Source organism: Panthera pardus, unplaced genomic scaffold (genome assembly GCF_024362965.1).
Source record: "Panthera pardus isolate Hobbes unplaced genomic scaffold, ASM2436296v1 HiC_scaffold_3, whole genome shotgun sequence".
In the NCBI taxonomy this organism is placed as follows: domain Eukaryota; kingdom Metazoa; phylum Chordata; class Mammalia; order Carnivora; family Felidae; genus Panthera; species Panthera pardus.
Window position 1 is genome coordinate 49,416,136 of NW_026526876.1, and position 25,624 is coordinate 49,441,759.

At 43.6% G+C, this 25,624-nt stretch overlaps 2 protein-coding genes and 1 long non-coding RNA gene across 9 annotated transcripts in view; 2 read left to right on the plus strand and 1 right to left on the minus strand.

The window, feature by feature from the left end:
• Positions 1-14,469, plus strand: part of GGNBP2 (gametogenetin binding protein 2) — a 34,644-nt gene extending 20,175 nt beyond the window's left edge. For 5 of the 7 annotated variants that reach the window (XM_053892784.1, XM_053892783.1, XM_019424056.2 and 2 more), the window contains 8 exons: positions 5,298-5,507; positions 6,825-6,999; positions 8,726-8,920; positions 10,715-10,862; positions 11,156-11,281; positions 11,364-11,512; positions 12,044-12,292; positions 13,615-14,469. In XM_053892784.1, the coding sequence (XP_053748759.1) occupies positions 5,298-5,507; positions 6,825-6,999; positions 8,726-8,920; positions 10,715-10,862; positions 11,156-11,281; positions 11,364-11,512; positions 12,044-12,292; positions 13,615-13,818 (1,456 nt within the window). In that variant the 3' untranslated portion in view covers positions 13,819-14,469. The remainder of the gene's footprint in view (positions 1-5,297; positions 5,508-6,824; positions 7,000-8,725; positions 8,921-10,714; positions 10,863-11,155; positions 11,282-11,363; positions 11,513-12,043; positions 12,293-13,614) is intronic. The other 2 variants (XM_053892785.1, XM_053892787.1) reach the window with 1 other exon arrangement.
• Positions 14,470-15,882: 1,413 nt separating this feature from the next.
• DHRS11 (dehydrogenase/reductase 11) lies at positions 15,883-24,501 on the plus strand. The gene is given in 6 exon segments (XM_053892549.1): positions 15,883-16,607; positions 19,280-19,489; positions 22,517-22,611; positions 23,011-23,140; positions 23,761-23,853; positions 24,048-24,501. Coding segments are annotated over 6 exon segments (1,107 nt in total). The 5' UTR covers positions 15,883-16,250; the 3' UTR covers positions 24,270-24,501.
• On the minus strand, positions 21,917-25,624 carry LOC128774194 (uncharacterized). Its single transcript, XR_008418647.1, has 2 exons — positions 24,919-25,624; positions 21,917-22,312 (listed from the first exon to the last, which is right to left on the minus strand). It is a non-coding gene; the product is annotated as an uncharacterized LOC128774194 (long non-coding RNA).

Sequence of the window (25,624 nt, forward strand, 5' to 3'; positions counted from 1 at the left end):
TGTACTTTTTTTGGCAGTTCTATTTAGTGGACTTTTCTGAACACTATAACGTGCTCAGAAGATTTGGTAACACAGAAGATTTGATAAGATTTGATAACACTAGCCATTTTATTAGAAATGAGGTGTTAAGAAACTGTGAAACCTCTGCCTTAAAATGTTTTTTACATTTATGTGCAAGGTTACTTTTGAAAACGGGAAAAGTCACTTTCATTCTTACAGCTACCATATAGTATTTTTAAATTGCTCTTTGCTTGTATTAACTATGGTTATATGCATACATACGTTAATCAACTATGAGAATTTAAAGCAGTAAAATATGGGAGAAATATTTCAAGTTTTATTATTGCTGCTGAATGACATTTAATCATTTATTTACCTGAAAAACCATTCATTTACCTGAAAATCTTTTATAACCTGAAAACATGGAAGTGTTTGTTATTTCTGCATTTAAGTCTATTCTCTCCCTCAAGGGGAAGACTTTTTTAATTGTGGTTAAAAAAAAAAAAAAACACCACAAATTGACTCTTAAACAGTTTTTAAGTGAACATTAAGTGGCATTTAGGTTGTTGCCCCTGTATCTTAGCTATTTCTAATAATGATACAATGAACATGAGTGTAGAAATAGCTCTTTGAGATCCTGTTTTCAGTTCTTTTGGATATATACTCAAAAATGGGATTACCAGGTCATATGATAGTTCTGTTTTTAATTTTTTGAGGAAATGCTATACTGTTTGCTATTATTGACAGCACTATTTTACAATTTCAGCAGCAGTGTAGTGTGCAAGGGTTCCAGTGTCTCCACATCTTTGCTAACACATGTTTCTTATTTTTTTGGAGTGGCCATACTAATGGGTGTAAGGTAGTATTGTGTGGTTGTGATTTGCATTTCCCTAATGATTAGTGATGTTGAACAACTTTTCATGTGCTTGTTAGCCATTTGTATATCAGGAGAAATGTCTATTCATGTCTTTTGCCCAGTATTTAATTTTTTTGTTGTTATTATTGAGTTGTAGGAGTTCTTATACATTCTAGATATTCACCCCTTATCCAGTATGTGGTTTGGAAATATTTTCTAAAAAAAATTTCTTTTAGTGTTTATTTTTGAGACAGAGAGAGACAGAGCATGAGCGGGGGAGGGGCAGAGAGAGGGAGACACAGAATCTGAAGCAGGCTCCAGGCTCTGAGCTGTCAGCACAGAGCCTGACATGAGCTTGAACTCACAAACCATGAGATCATGACCTGAGCGAAGTCAGACATTTAACTGACTGAGCCACCCAGGTGCCCTGTTTGCAAATACTTTCTCTGTGGTTGTCTTTGACTCTCTTGTTTCCTTTGCTACACAGAAGCTTTTAAGTTGGATATAGTCTCATTTGTTTGCTGTGCTTTTGATGTCATATCCAAAAAATCATCACCTATTCAATATGAAATTTGGGGGTGGGGCACCTGTGTGGTTTAGTCCGTTAAGTGCCCGACTCTGATTTTGGCTCAGTTCATGATCTCACAGTTTGTGAAACAAGCTTCATGTCCAACTCTGCGCTGACAGTGTGGACAGAGCCTGCTTGGATTCTCTCCCTCTCTCCTCCTCCCCCACTCGCACATGCTGTCTCTTGCTCTCTCTCTCGCTCTCTCTCACACATACACACACACACTCTCTCTCTCTCAAAATAAATGAACATTAAAAAAAAATTTTTTTCAGGGCGCCTGGGTGGCTCAGTCGGTTGAGCATCTGGCTTCAGCTCAGGTCATGATCTCACAGTCCATGATTTCAAGCCCCACGTCGGGCTCTGTGCTGACAGCTCAAAGCCTGGAGCCTGCTTCGGATTCTGTGTCTCCTCTCTCTGCACCTCCCCTGCTCACACTCTGTCTCTCTCTCAAAAATAAACATTTGAAAAAATTAAAAAAAATTTTTTTTTCTTCCTGTGTTTTCTTCTAGGAGTTTTGTAATTTCAGATCTTAATATTTAGGCTATAGTCTATTTTGTGTTAATTTTTGTATATTTCAGTGTTTTTGGAGCATTAATGAAAGTGCGATTTGACTTGTCAACATTATTGCCTGTGTTTACTAAGTGGACTTAGAGCTTCTATTTTAACATCTATTCATTTCAAGAAGCATACTTAGAAAGATGTGTGTATCAAACAACTGCATGGCATTGTGAGGGTAAATACAGTAAGAAGAATAAATCACAAATATGGGAACACAGAGGAAGGCTAATTCTAGTTATGGGAATTACAGAGGGCTTCTTTAAGGATGGGCATGATTTAGGCAAATGGAGAAGGATGTGGAGAGGAGTGGGGAGGAAGCAGAAGAAAAAAAGACTAAAGTAAGGACACATAAGCTATGTTCAAAAGTAGTCCATTGTCTGTACAGTATGTACAGAAAGGCAGGGTAGACTGGGAGAAGCATGAGGGAGATGGGAGTCTTGGGAAATAAATCTGGAAATAGGTGGGGTAAGAGAGGAAGTCACTGAAGGGCTTAATAAGGAGTTGGAACTTTATTTATAGACGGGAGGGGTCTTGAAGCTGAGAGTGAGATAATCAGATTTGTTTTAAAAATTTTGTTACGAGAGATGCATTGGAGCTAGAAAAAATGCAAGCAGGGAAGTCAGGAAGCTTTTTAAAGAATTATCTAGGCAGTTTAAAACAGGGCAGGGGGGATCAGAAAGAAGGGGCTGATGAGAGATGTAAGAAATAATACTGGTGTGCCTGGGTGGCTCAGTTAAGTGCCACTCTTGACTTCCGCTTGGGTCATAATCTCATGGTTTGTGAGTTTGAGCCCCAGGTCAGGCTCTGCTCTTGGGATTCCCTTTCTCTCCCTCTCTCTGCCCCTCCCCTACTTGCAATCTCTCTCAAAATAAATAAACATTTTTAAAAATACTAAAAATAATAATAATACTTGATGCCATTTTGGCTCCACCCCTAAAAGAGGACCTGAGGAGAAGTTGGTAGTTAACTAAGGTTTTCTTCCTGGGTGACTGAATGGTGGCGTTCTCAACAAGTTTAGAAGGGAACAGTGTCGCCCTTAGTATCGGACAGGGAGTTTAACTTGTTGCCTATTACATATCTGTGATGTCCCCCCTTTTTCAGTATGAGTTTGGCCCTGAGGCAAGGGCAGAGACTTGAACAAGAGCTGTAGAGGTGAGAGGGACACATGTTGGCTGAAGCCATGGGAATAGAAGTCACCTAGGGAGATGAATTTAAAGAGATCAAAATTTCTTCATTCCACTACAGCTGATCTTCCCAGAAAGGCAGCCTGGCCTTTTTTTTTTTTTTTTTTTTTACCTGACCAAGTTCTTTCTTATTCAGGAAATCAAAGATAAAGAAACAAGGCTCTATTTTTTCCTTTCTGATTAAATAATGTTTGGTTTCTAAAAGAAAATGTCATCATCTTCTACATTCACACTGTCTTGTACACCTTTTTTTTTTTCTCTTCTACACTTTTGCCACATTATAAACACTTAAGTTTAGACCACATTTTAAATAAATGTTTGTTAATTGGGGTGGGGGAATCCCAAGCAGGCTCCATGTTCAACATAGAGTTCAGTCTCAAATGCACAGGATCACAACTTGTGCCAATATCAGGAGTCAGACACTCAACCAACTGAGCCACCTAGGTGCGTGCCCCTAGACCACATTTTTATGTGTATGTTGTCAATATTATGATTGTGTATTAAGAACATACTTTTTTCTTCAGAAATATGGGTGGCTCAGTCTGTTGAGTGTCTGACTCTTGATTTTGACTCAGGTCAGCTCTGTGCTGACAGCATGCAGCTTGCTTTGTATCCTCCCTCTCTCTCTGCCCCTCCTGCTCGTGCTCTTTCTGTATCAGAATAAATAAGTTTTTTAAAAAAAGAAGGAAATGGGGTGCCTGGGTGGCTCAGTCAGTTAAGTGTCTGACTTTGGCTCAGGTCTTGATCTCGCAGTTTGTGAGTTCGAGCCCTGCATTGGGCTCTGTACTGACAGCTCAGAGCCTGGACCCTGCTTCAATTCTGTGTCTCCCTCTGTCTCTGCCCCTCCCCTGCTCACACTCTGTCTCTTTCAAAAATAAATAAACATTAAAAAATTAAAAAAAAAAAAGAAGGAATTTGACCTTTTGGAAATTATTAGTAACTAAAACTCCATGTGCCACTTTCCTATTCTTTTTGCCCCCACCCTCTTCCCAATGCTTATTAGCTAATGAGGTGTTAAAATGTTGTAGCAGAATTTCAAATCAAGTTTTACTGACTGAAGATAGCAACTATTTTCAGAGGCTGAAGGGAGAGTGATTCTTTGAGTCATTGGTTTGTAGCTTCTTGTTTTATTTCTGACCTGTATGAATTGCTCTTGAGGAAGTGATATGCTAGTCCTTGGCAACTATTTTCTGGAAATGTATGTTATGAACAAACAGTGTATATCTGCCTCATTCTTTTAGGTCCGTGTGTCTCTCTTGTTTAAAAATCATTTGCAGGGCGCCTGGGTGGCTCAGTCGGTTGAGCACCCGACTTCAGCTCAGGTCATGATCTTACAATCTGTGGGTTTGACAGCTCAGAGCCTGGAGCCTGCTTCCATTCTGTGTCTCCCCCTCTCTCTGTCCCTCTCCTGCTTGCGCTGTATCTCTCTCTAAAATAAAATAAATAAACATTAAAAAAAACTTTAAAAAATCATTTGCAAACGGGTGCCTGGGTGGCTCAGTCGGTTAAGCGTCAGACTCTCTATTTCAGCTCAGTTCATGATCTAAGGGTTTGTGAGTTAAAGCCCCATGTCGGGCTCTGCACTGACAGTGTGGAGCATGCTCAAGATTCTCTCTCCCTCTCTGCCCCTCCCTCCCTTCCTCCCTCTCTCTCTCTTTCTTTCTTTCTCCCTCTCAAAAATAAATAAGTATTTAAAAAAATCATTTGCAAGGGGCCTGGGTGACTCAGTCGGTTAAGCATCCGACTCTTGATTTTGGCTCAGGTCATGATCTTGAGGTTTGTGATGTGAGACTGAGCCCCACATTGGACTCTGTGCTGACAGTTTGAAGCCTGTTTGGGATTCTTTTTCCCCCCTCTCTCTGCCCCTCCCCCGCTCATGTCTGTCTTTTCCTCCCCCCCTTTAAAATAGACATTTAAAAAAATAAAAATCATTTGCAAATGGAAATCTAGCTGTACTCTGTAATCCCTAAAATTGTATGTATCTTACACGTGTATGTTTTAAATGTGTGTTTGGAGGATTTTTTTTAATGCGCCATATGGGAGGGGAGTGTTATTGTCTAGTACACTGTTACATGCTTTACGGAATAATTATGCAGCCTTTTCTTAATTTTGAAGTATTTCTTTTCAACAGGTTTTGCACTGATTGCAAAAATAAAGTTCTCCGAGCATACAATATCCTTATTGGTGAACTTGATTGCAGCAAAGAGAAGGGCTACTGTGCTGCACTTTATGAAGGTTTGCGGTGCTGTCCACATGAACGGCACATACATGTTTGCTGTGAAACAGACTTCATTGCACATCTTTTGGGTCGTGCTGAGCCAGAGTTCGCAGGAGGGTATGAGTATGTAATTTGCTAGAATGGGCTATCTAGCGCTTTGCTTCATTTTATTACTGAAAGTTTTATTTCCATCACCTTTTGCATCAGTACATATATATGTATAAATTCAGGTGTGCTTGTAAAGAGTTTGCTTTCTTTAAAATCTGCATTTCTTAATTGACTGAATAAAAATAGAAAGTGTTCTGTGGTGTTCATTTCAGTCCTCTGCTCCTTGTTGCTTGAAGTAGACAGGCTTTTTTTTTTTTTTTTTGGCTTTCATCATTATAGATTATCATTTTCACTTGAAAATGATTCAAGGGATTTTTTTTCCCCCTCCATCCATGCATTTCCATATCTAAATTTTGTTCATTATGATGGTTTTTGCATAGGAAGAGGTCTTTGCAGCAAAGTGTTAAATATTTTACTGAATGTAATTAATGAATTGTGTATGTTATCACTGAATTATATAGGAACCTAAAATTTTATCTCTGGCTTTTTTGTGAAAATAAAATCAGAAAAGGTTCATAGAATAAAATGAACCCATTTTGTTTTGTGTTTTGTGTATCAGCTCTCATTTGAGTGCCTATTTTGTGCTAGGCACATAGAACACAAAGACTTACCAGTGAAGTTCTGTGAACCCTACTACTGAAAACTAGCCTAGAGGGCTTTTGTCCATGATTGAATCACTTTCGCACTGCCTTTATCCATTACTCCTCAAAAAAAAGAAACCTACAAAACCCAAATAGGCATTTGTTATAATTGGAAGGTGAAGGAGCTATCATGCCTCCTATGAGCTGGACACATTATATTAGACTTCTTGTGCCCAAAAACCATCTCTTTAGAGCCCCAGTTCCTGAATTATCTTATTTTTAGCAATATTAGGACTGAGTTCTGCCTGCATGTGTATTTCTCATTGGTTATGTACATGTATGCTTGTGTGTTTTTATGTACATTTAATTTGAATGTATAACTGGCTTCTTACCAGGTATGCAAATTGTGTTTAAACCCTGAACCCTCTTGGGGCGCCTGGGTGGCTCAGTCGGTTAAGCATCCGACTTCGGCTCAGGTCACGATCTCGCGGTCCGTGAGTTCGAGCCCCATGTCAGGCTCTGGGCTGATGGCTCAGAGCCTGGAGCCTGCTTCCGATTCTGTGTCTCCTTCTCTCTCTGCCCCTCCCCCGTTCATGCTCTGTCTCTCTCTGTCTCAAAAATAAATGTTTAAAAAAAAAATTTTTTTTAAATAAATAAATAAATAAAAAATAAACCCTGAACCCTCTTATCTGTCTTTTACTCTTTCAGCAAAGGGTACTAGGAATTATGTGTGATTTATTCTCCTTTACAGACGAAGAGAAAGGCATGCTAAGACAATAGATATAGCTCAAGAAGAAGTTCTGACCTGCTTGGGAATTCATCTTTATGAAAGACTGCATCGAATCTGGCAAAAACTACGAGCAGAAGAGCAAACATGGCAGATGCTTTTCTATCTTGGTGTTGATGCTTTGCGCAAGAGTTTTGAGGTAAGAATAGTGACCTGCTTCATTGTCTAAGATTGCTTGGTTAGGTTATTGGACTGAATGTTAATATAAGCTAGCAGTCTGATTTTGCCTCAGAGGGCTGTGATTCACTGATACTGGCATGGATTTGGGGGTGGATTTAGGGGAAGGGAATTAGAATTTAAGTTTGTGGATTTTGGGGGTGCCTGGGTGGCTCAGTCAGTTAAGATTCCGACTTTGGCTCAGGTCATCATCTCGCAGTCCATGAGTTTGAGCCCTGCGTCGGGCCCTATGCTGACAGCTCAGAGTCTGGAGCCTGCTTCGGATTCTGTGTCTCCCTCCCTCCCTCTCTCTCTGCCCCTCCTCTGCTTATGCTGTGCTTCTCTCTCTCAAAAATGAATAAACGTTAAAAAACATAAAAAAAAAAAAAAGTTTGTGGATTTTCTTTGATTTTAATCCTGTTATTCTGCCAGCTTTGATATTTAGACTTTCTCAGAGTGGAAAACTGAAGTTGATTATTTAGCAGCATGTTGCTATGAAGTATAGCTAATGAAAAGGTAAAAGCAACCCAGAGTAAATTTGAGACTTAATTCGTGAGTCTCAGTTTGTCTGCTGATATCCAGTAGCCTCTTTATAGTGCTGGTTTTGGGTTTGGTGTTTGTGATTTGGTAACCTTCCCCACCCCCACCCCCCCCGCACCCCCCCCAGTTCTCTGTAGCACATAAAATTTTGGCTAGTGAACATCTTGTTATATTCTGATGGTTGTAACCCTTTAACTGGGTCACGGATCCCTTTTGTGAATTATATGAAAGCTATAAACCTTTTTTTTCAGAAGCCCATCTGTGAACTTTAAACATTGTTCTGGGGAGTCTGAGGAGATTTGTACTAGTTCTTGCTGAACGCTTTTTTTTTCTTTTCTTTTTATATGTTTGTGACTTCAGAAACTAGATCATCTAATCAGGTTAAATAGTCTTCTGTTGTGTTAAGAAATGAATGTTTGCTGTGTTGGAATTGAAATTTGAAACTAGAATATTGCTGGTTTGGAAGAGGAGTGTGTGTAATAAGTCTGCCTTCCCTGTAGGGATTGGTGGTATATTCACTTCCTGTAGATTTTAAGTTGTCATCATTTAAAGTGTTAAAATTTAGGGGCATCTAGGTGGCTCGATCAGTTAAGCGTCAGACTCTTGATTTCTGCTCAGGTCGTGATCTCAGTTTGTGGGTTCGAGCCCTGCATCGGGCTCCGTGCTGATGTCGCAGAACCTGCTTGGGATTCTCTCTCTCTCCCTCTCTCTGCCCTCCCCCTGTTCATGCTCTCTCTCTTTCTCAAAATAAATAAACTTAAAAAAATAAAGTATTAAAATTTAGGGACACCTGGGTGGCTCATTCGGTTAAGCATCCAACTCTTGATTTTGTCTCAGGTCATGATTTCGTGGGGTCATGGGATCAAGCCCCATGTCAGGCTTTGTGCAAATGGCACAGAGACTGCTTGGGATTTTCTCTGTCTTCTCTCTCTGCCCCTCCCCTACTTGTGCTCACTCGTGCTCTCTCAAATAAATAAACATTAAATAAATAAAGCATTAAAATTTAAGATTCTTTGTAGGAGTGCTCTGGTAAATTGCAACATGAATTATTTGTGTGTATGGTATCATTTAAAATTAGCAATTGAGAATTTCCAAAGAAAGTAAAGGTAGTTTTTACTTTCCAAAGAAAGTAAAGGTAGTATTCATTCTCAACTTTGTTTTTATAATAGATGACTGTGGAAAAAGTACAGGGTATTAGCCGATTGGAACAACTTTGTGAAGAGTTTTCAGAGGAGGAACGAGTAAGAGAACTCAAGCAAGAAAAGAAACGCCAGAAACGGAAGAACAGACGAAAAAATAAATGTGTATGTGATATTCCTACTCCTTTACAAGCAGCAGATGAAAAGGAAGTAAGCCAAGAGAAGGTAGTATTCCTTAATTTTGATTCATAAATATGTAGTATTGCTTTTTGCTAGATTTTTGGCATTTTTACTGTGCTTTTCCAGAATATGAGGAGCTGCAGCTTGTATATTGGCTTTTTTCCTACTATAATTGGTACAGCCAAAAATTTTAATGTCTTGTGTTTGTTTTATAATATTCACTGATTATCTTTTTACCTGATCTTAGTATGTTGTTAGATCAAAGTCCAAATATGGAAAGTTAAGTCCATGTATGACCTAGAGCAGTTCTTTTTGGTCTCAGGACCCCTTGGAATTTTTAAAAATTACAGTGCTCGGTGTGCTTTTTGTTCATGTAGATTATACATACAACATTTATTGTATTAGAAATTAAAATGGAGAAATTTTAAATCGTTAATTCTTTTTAAAAAATAATAAGCCCATTATATGTTAACATGAATAACATTTTTTGAAAACTGTTCCAAAACAAAAAGAAGTGAGAAAGGTGGCATTATTTTATATTTTTGCAGATCTTCTAAATATTTGGTTTAAAAGGAATCAGATGGATTCTCATATCTGCTTCTGCATTCAGTCTATTTCCATATGTTGCTTGGTTGAAACATTTGAAGAAAGTCTGGCCTCACACAAAAAAGGAAGGAGTATTTTAATATAAACTTTTTCAGATAGCTGTGGATATTCTTTGGCATTACAGTTCAACAAGTGGTAGTTTCTTAAAGATTAGTTACAATGTGGAACCTGGCACCTGTGAATGACCTTTTCGTAACTCAGTTAAATTAAAATCCACTAGTCAGTCTTGCACTTTGAATGGATCTTTAACTCATGCATGATTTTGTAACATCATGAATTGGTCATTTGAAAGTTACTGGTTTACTGAGTTATGCAGACCTTGCCAGATACTGACATTTCATTATATATATTATCACATAATCGTGTTAAAACCACTACTGATCTCATCAGAAGGGTCTTTAAGTATTGGGAAGCTTCAGGCACATTCTGCTTGTTTATACAAGTTTTCAAAATTCTGAGTGTAGTTTGAAAGTTTGAGTTTTATCACAACAAATACCGTCCATTGTTTTCCTTGAGGTGATGGGCTGACTTCATTTCTGAGAGAATGGCTTTTAAATACCCAAGTCTGAATAACCAAAGTTTGTCTCTTCTTTCAAGCAAAATTTATGTTCCAGGATAAAAAACAGCTAGTTCAGCTTGTAACTCAAACAAGCTTCAAGTGCTTTTCCTTGAGACAGCCATTGTATTTTGGTATGCAGCAAAAGTGCTTTAAGCATCCTTCCTATTTGTCAGACATCTACTCATGAGCTGATACTTAAAAAATATTTTTACTGCTTCATCGAAGACTTTCATAAGTGAAGTATCTATTTCCTGAAAGTGCTTGACAAGTAAAAAATACACTGTTAGTACAGTGTGATTGCCACTGCTGTGATTTGTGCGAAAGTACCAGCAACTTTTCCCACCATTGCTTTCGTATCATCAGTGTAAGTGTCAATATGTGAAAAAGGCAAGTGACATATTAGTATTCTGATGAAAATAGTTTTGATCTAGGGAATCCCTGGGGTCAGCAAACTACACTTTGGGAACTTCCCTCCTAAATTTTCCTGATACGATTAACTCTTAATTTGCTTTTAGTTGTTTCATAGTCTTAATGCGGGTTAGTGATTTTTCATGAGAATAATTTTTTCAGTTGGTAACCTCCTAACTCCTATTTAATTGGTTGATGTTAAGGAAAGTAAATGTAACCATATGAAGGTAAGACTTTTTACCGTCTCTCAATGTTGACCCTTAAAGGAAACAGACTTCATAGAAAACAGCTGCAAAGCCTGTGGCAGCACCGAAGATGGTAATAGTTGTGTAGAAGTAATTGTTACCAACGAAAACACATCATGTACCTGTCCTAGCAGCGGCAATCTTTTGGGGTCCCCTAAAATAAAGAAAGGTAACTAAATACAGTTTCTTCTTAAAATTAAGTCTTAAGTTTATTCTTTCTTCCTCTTAAATGGAAGAGGTTTTAGAGATCCTATAACTTTGACACTTAATACTTCTTTTTTCTTTATGGTATTTGTTATTATTTGACAAAAACAAAAAACTATAAACCCCTCATCATATTTTCATTATTTAGTTTACTTTCTACTTTTAGTAAGCTATCAATTTTGAAATTTTTATGTTGTCTCCAGTTGGTTCATTCTTTGTTGGTATGTTAACTATAAGTCTCAACCAATTTATTTTCAGGCTTATCACCACACTGTAATGGTAGTGATTGTGGATATTCATCTAGTATGGAAGGGAGTGAAACAGGTTCTCGGGAGGGTTCGGATGTTGCTTGCACTGAAGGCATTTGTAATCACGATGAACACGGTAGGTTCAGATTAAGCTTCCCAATTATTTCTACTACATGGCTGATTAAAGCACATAAGTAAGAGATTATTGATTTCTTCAGGTGACGACTCCTGTGTTCATCACTGTGAAGACAAAGAAGATGATGGTGATAGTTGTGTTGAATGTTGGGCAAATTCTGAAGAGAACAACACCAAAGGAAAAAATAAAAAGAAGAAAAAGAAAAGTAAGATGTTGAAATGTGATGAACATGTAAGTATCAGAGTTCTTAAACCTTTGCAGTTGAGGGGAGAACAACCTATTTTCTTTGGAGTGGCAAGTCTGCAGCTTAGTTTCTGGTATTTATTATTTTAGAATGAGTACCTTTAGAATGCAGTTCTGTTGGCTGCTCATCTTGTGATTTGTGTGTGTGTGTGTCTGTCTGATGCGGTCACTTGTCCAGTAATCTATGTGAGTCATAAATCCAGTTCATTCTTTTCATAATACTTTTAAATGGATTAGCTGTGTAATCTTGAGCAGTTTGCTTGATCTTATAGTTTTCCCATCTGGAAGGAAATTAATAGTCCTTATCAGATTAAGTTCTGTGAAGATGAAAGAGATTATATCGATGGGTTAACATAGCATCTGGTATGTAGTAAGTGCCTACTAAGTGCCAATTGCTGCTGTTGTTCAGTATTCCTTCTAAAAACTTAACACACTATCAGGGCCTTTTTTTCTTTCTCTAAGGAATAATTGCTCTTATTCCCTGCCTTTTTACCTGGGTAATCCTTTGCTTGGTTTCAGATCCAAAAGCTTGGAAGCTGTATTACAGATCCAGGTAATCGAGAGACCTCAGGAAATACCGTGCACACAGTGTTTCACCGCGACAAGACCAAAGATGCACATCCTGAAAGCTGTTGCAGTCCTGAAAAGGGTGGGCAGCCACTGCCTTGGTTTGAGCATAGGAAAAATGTACCACAGTTTGCAGAACCTGTAGAGCCATCATTTGGTCCTGATTGTGGAAAAGGTGCCAAGAGCTTAGTTGAACTCCTTGTAAGTAAGGATATCTTATTGATTGGTAGATGTGGGAGGGGACAATATTTGAGAATTTAAAGCTAGGAGTTGGGGAAGCTTTTAAGAAATTAAGGTCAGTCTTTCATTATTTTTGGTCTTTTCATTTCTGCTCTTCCACACGTGGTTTATGCAGCTGCTCTACAGCACATTTCCTTGTCCTCCTTTGTAGAAGAGAAGAGAATAGTTGGGAAAAAGGGATAGAGTTAGCATTGTGTCCAGGAGTCTGCCTCCTTGAAGAGGGTTATTGTAAGCAAACTGCCTTTCTGAGTGGCAGCTTATGGTGTCCAGCCTTCCATACCAGGAAAAAATGTAGAATCTGAACTAGAGCCCACTTTTTACTTTCTTTAGGTTCATGTAGGATAAAAGCATAACTAAACTTGCAAAATCTTTTAAGATTGACTGTAAGTCTTGGTACTTTACACGAATTATGCCTGATTCCAAGCAACCCAGTACATAGTTTGTGTGGGGCTTAGAGGAGGGGGAAGGAAAGAGAAGGGTGGTATATTCTCTTTAATAGTTAGGCTCCCAGTGGAAACAAATCCTTTAGAATAGTTTTTTTTTTGTTTTTGTTTTTTATGTGGTGGTTAAGTTTCTTAAATTTTAAAAAGGTTTTATTTTACTTAATTTGTAGAGATAAAAGTTTCAACACAGGACCATCCAGTTAATCACATCAGTCTGGTTATTTAAAATTTGGTAACTAGTTGTAACCATCTCTAGTTAGTCGTTTGTTTTGCTGTAATCAGAAACATTGTTATTTTTTTAATTTTAAGTTTCTATTATTTTTTTAAAGTTTATTTTTTTGAGAGAGTGCGAGCAGAGGGAGGGTCAGGGAGAGAGGGAAACACAGAATCCGAAGCAGGCTCCAGGCTCTGAGCTGTCAGCATAGAGCCCAACGTGGGGCTCAAACTCACAAACCGCAAGATCATCACCTGAGCTGAAATCGGATGCTTAGCCTTAAGACTGAGCCACCCAGGTGCCCCTCAAGTTTTTATTTAAAGTCTAGTTATCTAATTAGTCATTTTCTAAGGCAAAGGTTGGGAGTCTTTTAGGCTCATAGGTCTTCTAAGACAAATTATAGATCCAGAGTTTCAAACTGAGTTAAGTTGGATTTTATTCTTACTTTGTACTTTCTAAGATGGAGTGACATTATGCTTGTTCTGTAAACAGTTCGATGAAAGACTTCATGTGACTGAATTGAAATTAAAAGGCTAGTTTGCCTGAATTTTTAGCTGTCCTCCATCAGCATAGCATTTTGCATTCTTAATTTAAGTCATAATCTTAACTACTGCTTTAATTTGCAGGATGAGTCTGAATGTACTTCAGATGAGGAAATCTTTATCTCACAAGATGAAATACAGTCATTTATGGCTAATAACCAGTCTTTCTACAGCAATAGAGAACAATACCGACAGCATCTGAAGGAGAAATTTAATAAATACTGCCGCTTAAATGATCACAAGAGGCCCATCTGTAGTGGCTGGTTGACAACGGCTGGAGCAAATTAAATAAATAAAATAGCTCTGTCTTTCAATGAAACACTCAAGATGACTACTGCGCCTTCTCTTTCAAAAAAAAAAAAACTCTTAATTTAGTGACTTATGGCAAAATTTTAAATCAATGTGATTCTTTCTTGTTTTGGGAGACGGTGGAGGTAACCTCATTAGTTCTTTCTTCAGGCTTGTGTCTTTAGTTGCGTGCTGCGCAGGCCTGCCATATGATTTAAGCCATCTCTTTTCATTAAATGTTTCTCTTCCTGTGAGACTTACTAAAGCAACTTAGTGGCAAAAAGTAATGTTGTACTTATACTTCTGTACAGAAATGACAATGAGCTGAATATATGGTTTTACAAAGTAGACATCCACTTGCAAAATGTTTGGATGTAATGTTAAAGCGCAATGTGCAAAATTTAAAATAAAGAATATTTATTAATATGCATAGTAAAAATTGGTGTACATGTTTCTACTTAATGTGTGGCAGTATTTTAATATTTGCCACTTCTGAACTTGGTATTTGACCAGTGTTGATGTTAGGATGAAGAGCAAATGAGGATAGAGATACAAATTGTTGAGGACAAAACTCTTCCCTTGACTAGAGCTGAGAAAAGCAGTTTTCAATCTTTTGTTTTGAAAGAATAAATTTGCTGCAATACCCTTAAATACTGGCTAGCATCTTTCTCATGAGATTAATTGCTATTATTTAAAATTCCCTGGTATCACTTAACATAAAGTGCCTTAAATTCAGAGATTCATACTGAACTGGAAGAATGAAAACAGAACTTGGCAGAATTTCAACCAAGGGTTGTCTGAAAAGTAATTACTTTAGCATGTAGACCTGGGACCAAAAGACTGCGCCTAGAGCTAACCACGTTGCGGTCCATAAGTGCATGCTCCTTATCTGGTTTCCAACAATAAAGTCACTGTGGCATTACAGTTTACTGCTTTCATGAACTGTGAGTACTGAAGGAGAGAAGAGATTCCCCCAGGAATAGCACTTGGCTGCCATTTAAAAGGTTGAGTCAATAGTTCGATAAACACATGTGCTCAGAGCTTTGTGTCTCAATGTTGATAATATTGGTGGGCAGCAGGCAAGTAGTGGGACAGTCAATACCTCTGTGCAGTGGGGATGCAGTGAATTTTATGGGCTGTGTACCACTTAATCAGATTTCAGGTGGGCAACAGCAAAAGCTTAGATTTAATTTTTATAGTTGGTGGCATTTCTTTGATATACCTCTTCAGTTGTCTTTTCAAATCTAAGTGTTGCATAGGGATGGGGCAGAGGTAAAAATGAGTCATGACTCCTCTCTGGCCTTTGTTTACTTTCATCCTGGAATCCATAAAAAATGACTAAGGGCCCCCCAGAGCCCTTGGCTCTGAGCTCAAACCTTTCTTAACCACTTGTTGCCATCAAGTTTTCTCCTGAGATCCCTAAAAGCAAGGACTGGTTTTATTTTGTTTTAATCTTTATCCTTGGGCCAAACACATGAGTACTTGGTGAATGAATAAACCAGCCTCACATACTGCTTATGCCATTGCTTGCAGTGGAGGGATTCCAGCAGTTATGCAGAGATGTGTTTTTCTTTGGAAGATAGCTATATTAAGGATGCAGATGTAAGGCAGTTTTCAGAGTTTTGATGGAACATCCTGAGTGGTCAGAGAGCAAAACCAACAACCCAAGAAGAGACAAAAGGCAGAATGGAATGAAGGCAGTTTAGGAGCACATCCCCTGGACCTAAGACTGCATGGCTTAAAGTCCAAACCATGCTTTACCCCTTTCTGTCTCAGTCACTTACAAAATGAAGCCTAATACGTAGTATCTTAAAGAGTTTATGTGCATATGCTAATATATTTAAAGTGCTTAGAAGTGCCAATTACACAGCATTCAGTAAATGTTAGCTTTTGCTTCTAATCTTTGGTACACAGTGATATATTTTTTAACTGGGAGTGGGAGGGTCTAGGACAGTTGGAGACAGTAGGCCAGTAGGGATACAATCCCCTAACACGTGTACTGGAGGGTGTTTCCATTTTTAACCTTGAGTTGTCATTCTAGTAAAGCCAAGGGATCAGGTAGGGTTGAGAGGGTAACTCAGGGATGATAGCTGAGGCACTCAGCCTTTTCTAGGCTGAATCCTTCGCATCAGCCAGAGGGCGGGCATTGGAGTCACCTTAAGAGCCTGTAATTTCTCCTTGCCATAGGGGTCAGGAACTGGGAGGGGAGACTGAACAAGGGGGCAAGAATACGAACGGCCTCGGGCCTGGAGCAAGCCCCCCCTAAACCTCGGTTTCCCTGCCCCTAAGGGAAGAGCTCACCAAAGCAGGACCACAGGCCACCCGGGAACCCTCTGCACCCGCCGGCACAGAGGAAAGCACAGTTTCCCACCTCCCGTCAGGCATGGGGCGGGGCCGGAAGAGGCGGGAAGGCCGCGACTGATTCCCGCTAGATGTGGTCGGTCGCAGAGAAGCGGAGGGTGGAGCCCCAGCCCGGGGCCGGGCAGAATGGAGGCAGGTTCAGGCGCGGCTCCCAGGGGGCGCAGATCAGCAACGGTGGCCGCGGTGGTGACCAAAATGCGTCCGAGCCCTTGCGACCCGGGAGGAGCTCCGCGATCCAAATGTCCGTATCGCGGAGCGAGGTGGGCGGGCGGCTGGGGACCATGGCCAGGACCGGCATGGAGCAGTGGCGTCACCGGCTGGCACTGGTGACAGGAGCTTCGGGGGGCATCGGCGCGGCTGTGGCCCGGGCCCTCGTCCAGCAGGGACTGAAGGTAGTGGGTTGTGCCCGCCCCGTGAGCAACATCGAGGTAAGCGTCCGCCGGGGAGAGGGACCTTCTGGGAGGCGTTGTTTCCGCTGGTGTACGGTCCGGGAGGCGGAGTGGTCTGACCTAGGCTGCGACGCTGCCCCCACTTGCTGCTCCCCTAAGGCCATTTGCAACCGGATCAGACTATGAGGGATGAGATGCCTAGTAGGGCAGGCCTCTACCTTCCCTTTCATGAAGTCCCTTCTTTTAAGGAGACCCTACTCCTAACAGCCTCTACTCCAGTGTACCAACTCCTTGGCATATTTCTCCGTGCCTATCTGCCTGCCCAGGTCGGCTGAGGAAAAGGGAAGCCAGAGATCAGGGCTAGCTAGGCAGCCAGGGAGAAGGAAAGAAAGCTTTCTGGCCTCAGTGGCTAAATTGGCTACTAGATTGTTTCCTCTAGTCCCCAGACTAAGCCCACAAAGACAACCAAAGTGGCTGGCCAGCCAGATGAACGGGAGCTAGAGGTTTTGATCATGATAATTTTTCACCCAGCACGGAGGGTGGGGTTGGGGTGGGAATAGAGCTTTTCAGAAGAAACTCACCCTCTCCTTCCCCAACCCCCAATTTGAGGGTTAACCCTTACCAAATGGGCCTAACAGACCAATGGGATATTTACAGATCGACCTTTCTCCAATTGCACTGTCTTGGGTGGGACTGAGTGGGTGAAATAGGGCATTGACTATGTAAGCCCTGAGGGGACAAAGCAATACGGAACTGGAACTACTGGTTTTTCTCTTAAACTAGGGTTGGGAGCCCCAAGTTGTGAGCAACAAGAGCTCAAAGAAAAATGAAGTTGGCCATGTTGTAACAGGAAGGAAGAAGATGGGAAATTTTCATCATAGGTCATCTTTGGATTTGCACCTGACAAGATCACTCTCAGGGTTTGGGCTAGCGATTAGCTGCAGGGCTTTATCTTCCACCATTGTTCAAAATCCCTGCACCAGGAGGCTTTGGGTGGGGACAGAGGGAGAAGGTGTACCAGAAGAAGGGCTTTCCCCTCCCCTTCTGCTGACCAAAGGTACACTTTATAGCCACCTAGATAGTCCCAAGGTCACCCACCTGTACCACTGCCCTACTCTCCTCCTCCATTTCTCCTATTCTGAGGAGTTCAGGGCCCAACCCTAGCCTTGGAGCCTAGAGGATCAGACCAGGGCTTAGACCACTGGATTCCTTAAGTCTAAAGTCACTCTTGCCTTCTCTTCCTACTACCCCAAACCAGCCAGGAAAGGGGGTCCCTGAGCTTCAAGGGGGATCCTCAGGCTGTTCACTCAGCCCCAAGATGACTCTTTTAATGAGGGGGAAATGCCTGTTCTGTGAGGGGACTGACATGGTTTCAGGTCATTTCTGAAGATAGATGAGGACAGGTGGGACAAAGAGAAGGCAGCGACAGGGAGAAAGATGTCCCCAGGCCCTTCATTCTGGCTTTCTTGCAGGGATTTGAGTCTGGAGGTGGAAGGGACAAGTTGCATGCCAGGGGAGGGGAGAATCCCAGGCTTCCTTGTGCCTAGTTTGCTTTTATTAATTGATACTAAAACAGAGTTTGAGTTCTGGCCTCCGACAGAGAGAAGCCCTATTTCCTGAGGTCGTTGTGAATAGGTGAAATTGGGTAAAGGGGGCCTTCTAAGTCCCAGAGGACCATACCTTTTGAACTCTTGGAAAGTTAAAGCAGAAAAGAGTTTCCTAGGTCACCTGAGCCAGCCCTTTATTCCCATCTTGACTTGGCGGGGAGGGAAGGGTTCCAGGCCAAGGCAACTGGCCCAAGCTGGCCTTTCTCTAGGGCACCCCCTACCACCCAACTCTCTCCCTCCTGTACATGTACAGTCACCTTTATGAGGCTCAGATGCCCACTCACTGGCCTCTAAGGCCATGGAGCTTGGTTTCTTTCTGCTTCTGAATGTCTGCATCCCTCACAACCACCTCCCAGTGGCTCTGTATTCTCAGGTCTTTCCATCTCAGGGCTCCTCCGTGTGCTGAGGTCCCTGTCGATACACTAAGGCTTCCCAGTGTCATCTGCCACCTAACTTGCTTCATCATATCTCAAGAAATTTTGGGGTAGAGTATGGTACACTGTGGGACAGAGAGAAAGAATCTGTCCTGACTTCCTGACCTTTCCTATAGGTAGGGCAAGGGGAGACTGGCAGTTGGGCCCAATCTGAGAGCCAACTGGCTGCATTCTGTGGAGGGAGGGTGACTGTTCAGACATAAGCCCTCTGGAAGGAGCTAGATGAGGCAAGGGGAGGGGAGAGAATCCTGGCATAATCAGCTCAGTGATTCCTGGTGCTGGTGGAAGAAGCAGGGGGTGGGGTGAGAGGTGTAGCTTACCTATGAGCAGAGAAGGGGTTCCTGTTGGAGGAGAGGCAGAAGAGATGGAGATCATGCTATGCCTTGGACCGCTGGCTCCCTACTCTCTTCTCAGAAATGAAGATTCAAGTTTATTGTGAGAGTCTTCCATTGACGATTTCAACTCCATTCCCATACTCCCCCTCACTCAGGGAGTGCTCTTATCCCCTGGACTTTGATCAAAGAGGACAAGTAGTCCCAACAACTATATGGCTGGAAGGTGACTGTCAAAGGAGAGAGTTCTCTGAGTGGTGACAGCAGAAGAAGACTGTCTCTGGGTGGGAAGGTGTGGGAGCCGCTCACCCCAGTTAGCCCCTTGTTGGGTTTCATAGGAGCTGGCTGCCAAATTTAAGAGTATAGGCTACCCCAGGACTTTGATCCCCCACAGATGTGATCTGTCCAGCGAGGAGGACATCCTCTCCACGTTCTTGGCTGTCTGCTCTCAGCACAGTGGTGTGGACATCTGCATCAACAATGCTGGCTTGGCCCGGCCTGACACTCTGCTCTCAGGCAACACCAGCAGCTGGAAGGACATGTTCAATGTAAGGGCTACAGACCTGGAGTGGGGGGTTGGGAGGAGAATGGGGAGCCAGGGCTTTGTGAACCAGAGGGCTGCTCAGGATAGGACATGTAACAGGAGGGAACTTTGGCTTCATAACTGGGGCACCTTGACTCTCCCCTTGCTTCTTTCCCTACCAGAGGCATAGTGAGTGGATGAATGGCCATATCTTTTCCATTCTTCTTTCCTCTGAGTCCCTTAAAGGGGCAGTTCTTAAAGTCCAGGCTGATTTCCTTCTACTGGAAGAAAGACTGGTAGGGAAGAGAACTGCTATTTATTGAATGTTCCCATGTGCTGGCACCGTGCTGAGTGCTTGAGAACATGGTCTTACAAGAAAAGGAAACAAGAGACAGGAGATGAGGTTCTCACCCAGCCCTGCCAGTCATGGTGTGGCTTCAGGCAGGTGGTTATTCTCTATCAACCTTGTCACATTTAATTGGGGTGAACACACATCAATATCTGGGGCCACAAACCCCAGTATCCCCTGGGGCCAGGTAAATAGCTAAATGAGTGAGGTGAGTCAGGGGAGTCTACAGTAAGTGGGAGAGCACATGGCCAAGTACAAGGGTGGCTGCTGAAATCCAGCATCCCTGCTGTGGAGCACTATGGGTCCAGTGTGGCCAGATCTTACCATTTCTTTGAGAGGAGTGGAGAGCCTGGGTTTTTATGTGACATCCTACCCCTCCCATTTACCAAAACCTCAGCTCCACAAGGGCAAGGATTTTTGTCTGGTTTATTCTCTGTTATGGCCTCAGCCCATAAACACTCAATAGATATTTTTTGAAGGAATGAAAGCTTCCAGTGCACATTGGGAGTGAATTACAAATGTTTTAAAACTTTGTACAGACCAAACACAGCCTTCAGGACATGGGTTTTCAACTTCTAGACTATATTATGGGGCAATATTAGGGTATAAAAGTATCCTGAGAAGTTGAAAACAGTGTGTACATGGGATGGATCTTTTTCCCACAATCGATTTAGCACCTAAAAGTTGCTTGGGCCTAGAAATGAACAATGAACATTGAAACAGTGAACAGTGAAAATGAAGCACGACCCCTGCCCTCAGACAGCCTTCTGGGAGATCTGAGATCTTGCACATCTGTAAAATGAGGGACATATATTGAGTCCCTAAGGCCCTTTCCAGCTTCAACACTATGTAATTCTATTAGGATCGTCTTCTGAGACATCTCCACCCTCCACCCCACCAGCCTTAGGAGAATCACTCCCCTGGTCTCAGGGACCTGTTCCTCTTATTCCATCTGTCCTCAGAGTTGAGTTTTCTGCCTCATAAATACACATTGCTAAGCGGGCCAGAAAAAGGTCCTCATGTCCTTCTGCTATGAATGCTGAGGCAGGTTCATGGCGAGGGTGTTCTGTCCTGATGCCTGGCTCTGACACCTGATAAAGAGAAACATCTAATGTCCTGGCTGGTCTTGTCTCTTCTCAGGAGGAGAGACTTGAGGACCTGCTGAAAGCTTTATCTGTGCTTGTCCTCATGGGGCAGGAGTGTGGCTTGGCAGGAGCTTTGGAGCTGAGATACTTCTTCAGGCCTTTGTTCCATGAAGGGTGGGGATTTTGGGTCACCTCTGGCAGAGGCCAAGGAAGGCAGAAAGCCCCCATGTGCTTAGGAGGTCCCCTGCCATCTTCTGACCAGCTACCCCACCCCCATAAAGAGTCTCTGTGCCTAATCTTGTAGATGGAACAGAGTCTAGAGGAAGGCATGGAAGGAAGGAAGGGCAGGCCTTCTCTACTTATAGTCTTAAGGGAGGAGATAGGAAAGGAGCAGAGAGTAGCTGAGTAAGGCAGAGAGAGGCTAGGGTCTATACTTGAGGAGAGAGATTTTTTTTTAATTAATTAATTTATTTATTTAAAGGTTTCTTTTTTTTAAAGCTTATTTATTAGGGGAGAGAGAGAGAGCGAGAGAGAGCGAGAGAGAGCGTGCTCGCATGAGTGAGGGAGGGGCAGAGAGAGAGAGACGGAGAATCCCAAGCAGGCCCCCAGCTGTCAGCACCCACCCCAGTGTGAGGCTGGAACTCATGAACCATGAGACCATGACCTGAGTCAAAACCAAGAATCAGACCCTTAACTGACTGAGCCACTATTTATTTATTTTTTTTAAATGTTTATTTTGAGAGAGAGAGAACACAGGCAAACAGGGGAGGGAGGAGGGGCAGAGAGAGAGGGAGACAGAGAATCCCAAGCAGGCCCTGCACTGTCAGCACAGAGCCCCACGTTTGGGCTTGAACACACAAACTGTGAGATCATGACCTGAGCTGAAATCAAGAGTCAGATGTTTAACCTACTGAGCCACGCAGGCACACCAAGGAGAGAGATTTTTAAAGCCATTTTGGAAGGATTTTAGGCTTTTTATCTTTATTTTAATTTTTTTATTATTTTTGAGAGAGAGAGAGAGAGAGAGAGAGAGACAGAGTGTGAGTGGGGGAGGGGCAAAGAGAGAGGGAGACACAGAATCTGAAGCAGGCTCCAGGCTCTGAGCTGTCAGTGCAGTCCCCCATGCAGGGCTCGAACTCACAAACCACTAGATCATGACCTGAGCTGAAGTCGGACGCTTAACTGACTGAGCCACCCAGGCGCCCTGGATTTTAGGCTTTTTAGAGAGCAAGGCCAGGGAAGCTGGCCCAGATAAGAGAGGAGAGGGTATTTGAGGAAGAAAAGGAGATAGTTCTCTAAGGCAGAGGTTCTGTTGTTTGTAGAGGAGACATCCAAGACAGGGAGGGTTCCTGGGTCATGGATGAGTTTCGGAGTTTCCCACTGCTGTTTACAGAATCTTGGAGGCGGAGGTTACCTGGGGAGAGGAATTAGCACTGCTGGGGCTGGTGGCTTTAGGGGGAGAGGCACCTAAGGCAAGGTACCCTGGAACCATTGTTGGTCTCTGGTAGGACCTGGACACTGTTTTGGAATGCCACTCCCCTGGACGGGCTCTGTGGCTCTATTACCTGCTCAGATGGGCCCAAGCTAGAGATACCCCACTGCCCTCCCCGGCCTGCAGGTGAACATGCTGGCCCTCAGCATCTGCACTCGGGAAGCCTACCAGTCCATGAAGGAATGGAAGGTGGATGACAGGCACATCATTAATATCAACAGGTGAGGCAGGTGGACAAGGGCTAAAGCTCAGATCATCACTCACCCTCCAAGCTGAGTGATCTGTTGCGTTCATTTGACCTCTTTGGACATCAGTTTCATTGGTGGTGAAATAGGGACTTAATACCCAGTTAACAGCCAAATGGCACAATTATGGCGAGAGAAAGAATAGTGTATATCAAGTGCCAGCCCCTAGTTGGACTTCTAGGAAGAGCAGGACTTACAGGAGCTGCTTGAATTGCTGGAGCTACATCAGTGGGCCACCAGGATGGCCTGTAAAGAGGTCCCCTTGAGACGGCTTTCCTGCAGCATCTAGGTGGTGGGGCTGACTGGTCCAGCAGGGGGCACTGCTGGTCCATCAGCAGCTTCACTCTCTTCTTTCCCCTCCTTTCTTCCACCCAGCATGTCTGGTCACCAAGTGTCACCCCACTCTGTGATCCATTTCTATAGTGCTACCAAGTATGCCATCACCACACTGACAAAGGGACTGAGGCAAGAGCTTCGGGAGGCCCAGACCCACATTTGAGCCACAGTGAGGGTGAGGCCTGGCCCTGGTGGGGACAGGGTAGGCACAGGCCTTCCACACCCCACACTCATACTGTTCAGGATGCCCTGCTGGGAGTGTGAGGGGCACAGAGCTCCTGGGCTCTGCTGCTGCTTGCATGACCCTGAGTAGCCCTTTGAACTTCAGGTCACTGACTTTGAGATGGGAGGGGGCTGACCAGAAGGGAACACAGTAGGTGAGACTGAGGGAGAGCAGGGGCTGTGGGAAACCGTGGCTGTAAACCCAGACTCTGGGCTCTTCCCTGGAAGGTCACATGACCTTGGGCAACTCACTTAACCCCTCCAAGCCTCAGCCTTACTCATTTGTAAAATGGAGATGGTGATACTGACCCAGTGATGAAGTCTTAAGGGACACCATTTTGTAAAACACTTACCTGAGAAGGGCTCCATAGGTGGTAGGTGTCATTGTGATCATTGCTAGTGGCAGCTTTGGGAGGAGGAGGTGGCTGCTGGACATTGGGCAGCCATCACTGTGAAGCAGGGGGGCCCCCATGTTTTCCATCCTGCCTCTCCCCTAAGCCTAGCTTCTGACTGGGATGGAGGCAGGGCTCAGCTCAGCTCCTGAGCAGGCCCTCTCTGTTGGTCCAGTGCATCTCTCCAGAAGTGGCGAAGACACAATTCTCCTTCAAACTCCACAACAAGGACCCTGAGAAGGCAGCTGCCATCTATGAATGCATAAAGGTGAGGCCTCACTCTGAGGCCAGTGAGCCACTCACTCCCTAAGTGAATGCAGAGGGAACCCTGGCCTTTAGACCACACTCTTCTAGCCAGCCTGTCATGCCTCCTGGAGGGTTGGGGTAGGGATGAAGATGTTGGAGAGGACGTCAGAGGTGGGAGGTTCACTCTGCCCTCACCATCCCTCTCATACTCTCCAGTGTCTCAAACCTGAAGATGTGGCTGAGGCTGTCATCTATGTCCTCAAGCACCCTTCCACGTGTCCAGGTGAGTCTGGCCTTGACTGGCCACCTCCTGGAAGAGCCCAGCCATCCCAGAGGAGGACAGCAGGGAGGCCTAGCGGGTGGGGAGAGCATCCTGTCTGCCTCAAGCCTTGTGCCTTCCAGCAGATTGGAGACATCCAGATGAGGCCCATGGAGTAGGTGATCTAGTTTCCTGTGGGGAGTTCTGTCTTCCGTCCCCACGCCTCACGGCTTGACTCCTGCCTCTGGATTTTAGGTGTTGATTTCCAGACTCCTGGATTCTGCTTCCTCTCTCCAACCCACCAGGGGCTACAAATTTTTGGAAGTTTTTATGTCTTATCAAATTATGTCCACCACAAATATGAACAGTGGGCTGGGGAGAGGAGGTTAGGTGTCCCCAATTGTTTTACCTGTTAACTTTGGTTAACAGGTAGTTTGGTTAATTATTGGTCCGCTTCTTGGGCTCCTTGGCCTTTGTGTGCTCTCTTTAGTCTCTTCCTTTTGACCTGGGGAAGGAACTGTGGCCAAAAGGGGGGCTTCCCCCTATCTTCTTGTACCCCAACCCCTGTACCTCAAGGAGGAGGGGGCAGAGAGAAGCCCTCACCTTCTATCTGAATAGCTATCCAAGGCCCTAGGCTTCCTCCTCTCCCTGCCCTACTGCCCCCATTGCCTCTTCTCTTCACCCACCCCAGTTCTCCAGCCCAGGCTTGGCTTCTCTGCTCCCAGTGGGGTCATCACTCCACACTGACTATGGCAGCTGAATATCAGGCCCTGCCTCCCAACTGGGTTTCACTGTGATAATTAAAAAAGAAAAATTGCAACAACCTACCTTGGCTTTAGGAGTATCTTTCTGTTCTTTCTCCTTTTCTGTGATCAGGGGTGGTTGTGCCTCAGAATTTCTTCCAGGTGAGTGGGAAGGTGGGCGCTTTGGGGCATCACTCCTGGAGTATGGATTACCTTAGGTAGCAGATGTGGGTTTGGGTTGAGTCTTGAAAATGGGTAGGAGTTTGCCAGCCAGGAAAGAGGACAACAGTGGATACAAGGCCGGGAGGCCAAAAAAGCAGGCAATGTCATGGGAACAGCACAGAATGTAGTGCAGGAGTGAGATGGGGCCGAAAAGGAAGTTGCTGCCTGAATCACCGGAGGTCTGTGTGCTGAGCAAAGAGTCTGGTGATTACCTATGGGCCAAGGACATCAGTTGGCTTGTCAGCAGGTGCAGGAGAGGCACAGAGCTGTCACTTGGAGAATCAGCTGCCACGGGACAGGAAGTTACTGCTGGCGTCCTGTTGACTGATGCTGAGGGTTTGACAAGGCAGTGGAGGTGCAGAGGAGGGGCTGGATGCAGAAGCTTCTGAGGAAAATCCCCAGCACCTGGTGGTGGACTGGATGTCGGGAGGGGGGGCGGGGGGGAATCACCACGACTGACCTGGTTGGAACACATCCCTTTTCAAGTGGCTTTTGCCGGTGTCTGGGTGAATGTGGCCCTCCAGCCTTCTGGGACCTCGAAAGGCACAGAATGATGCCGGTAGTAGGGG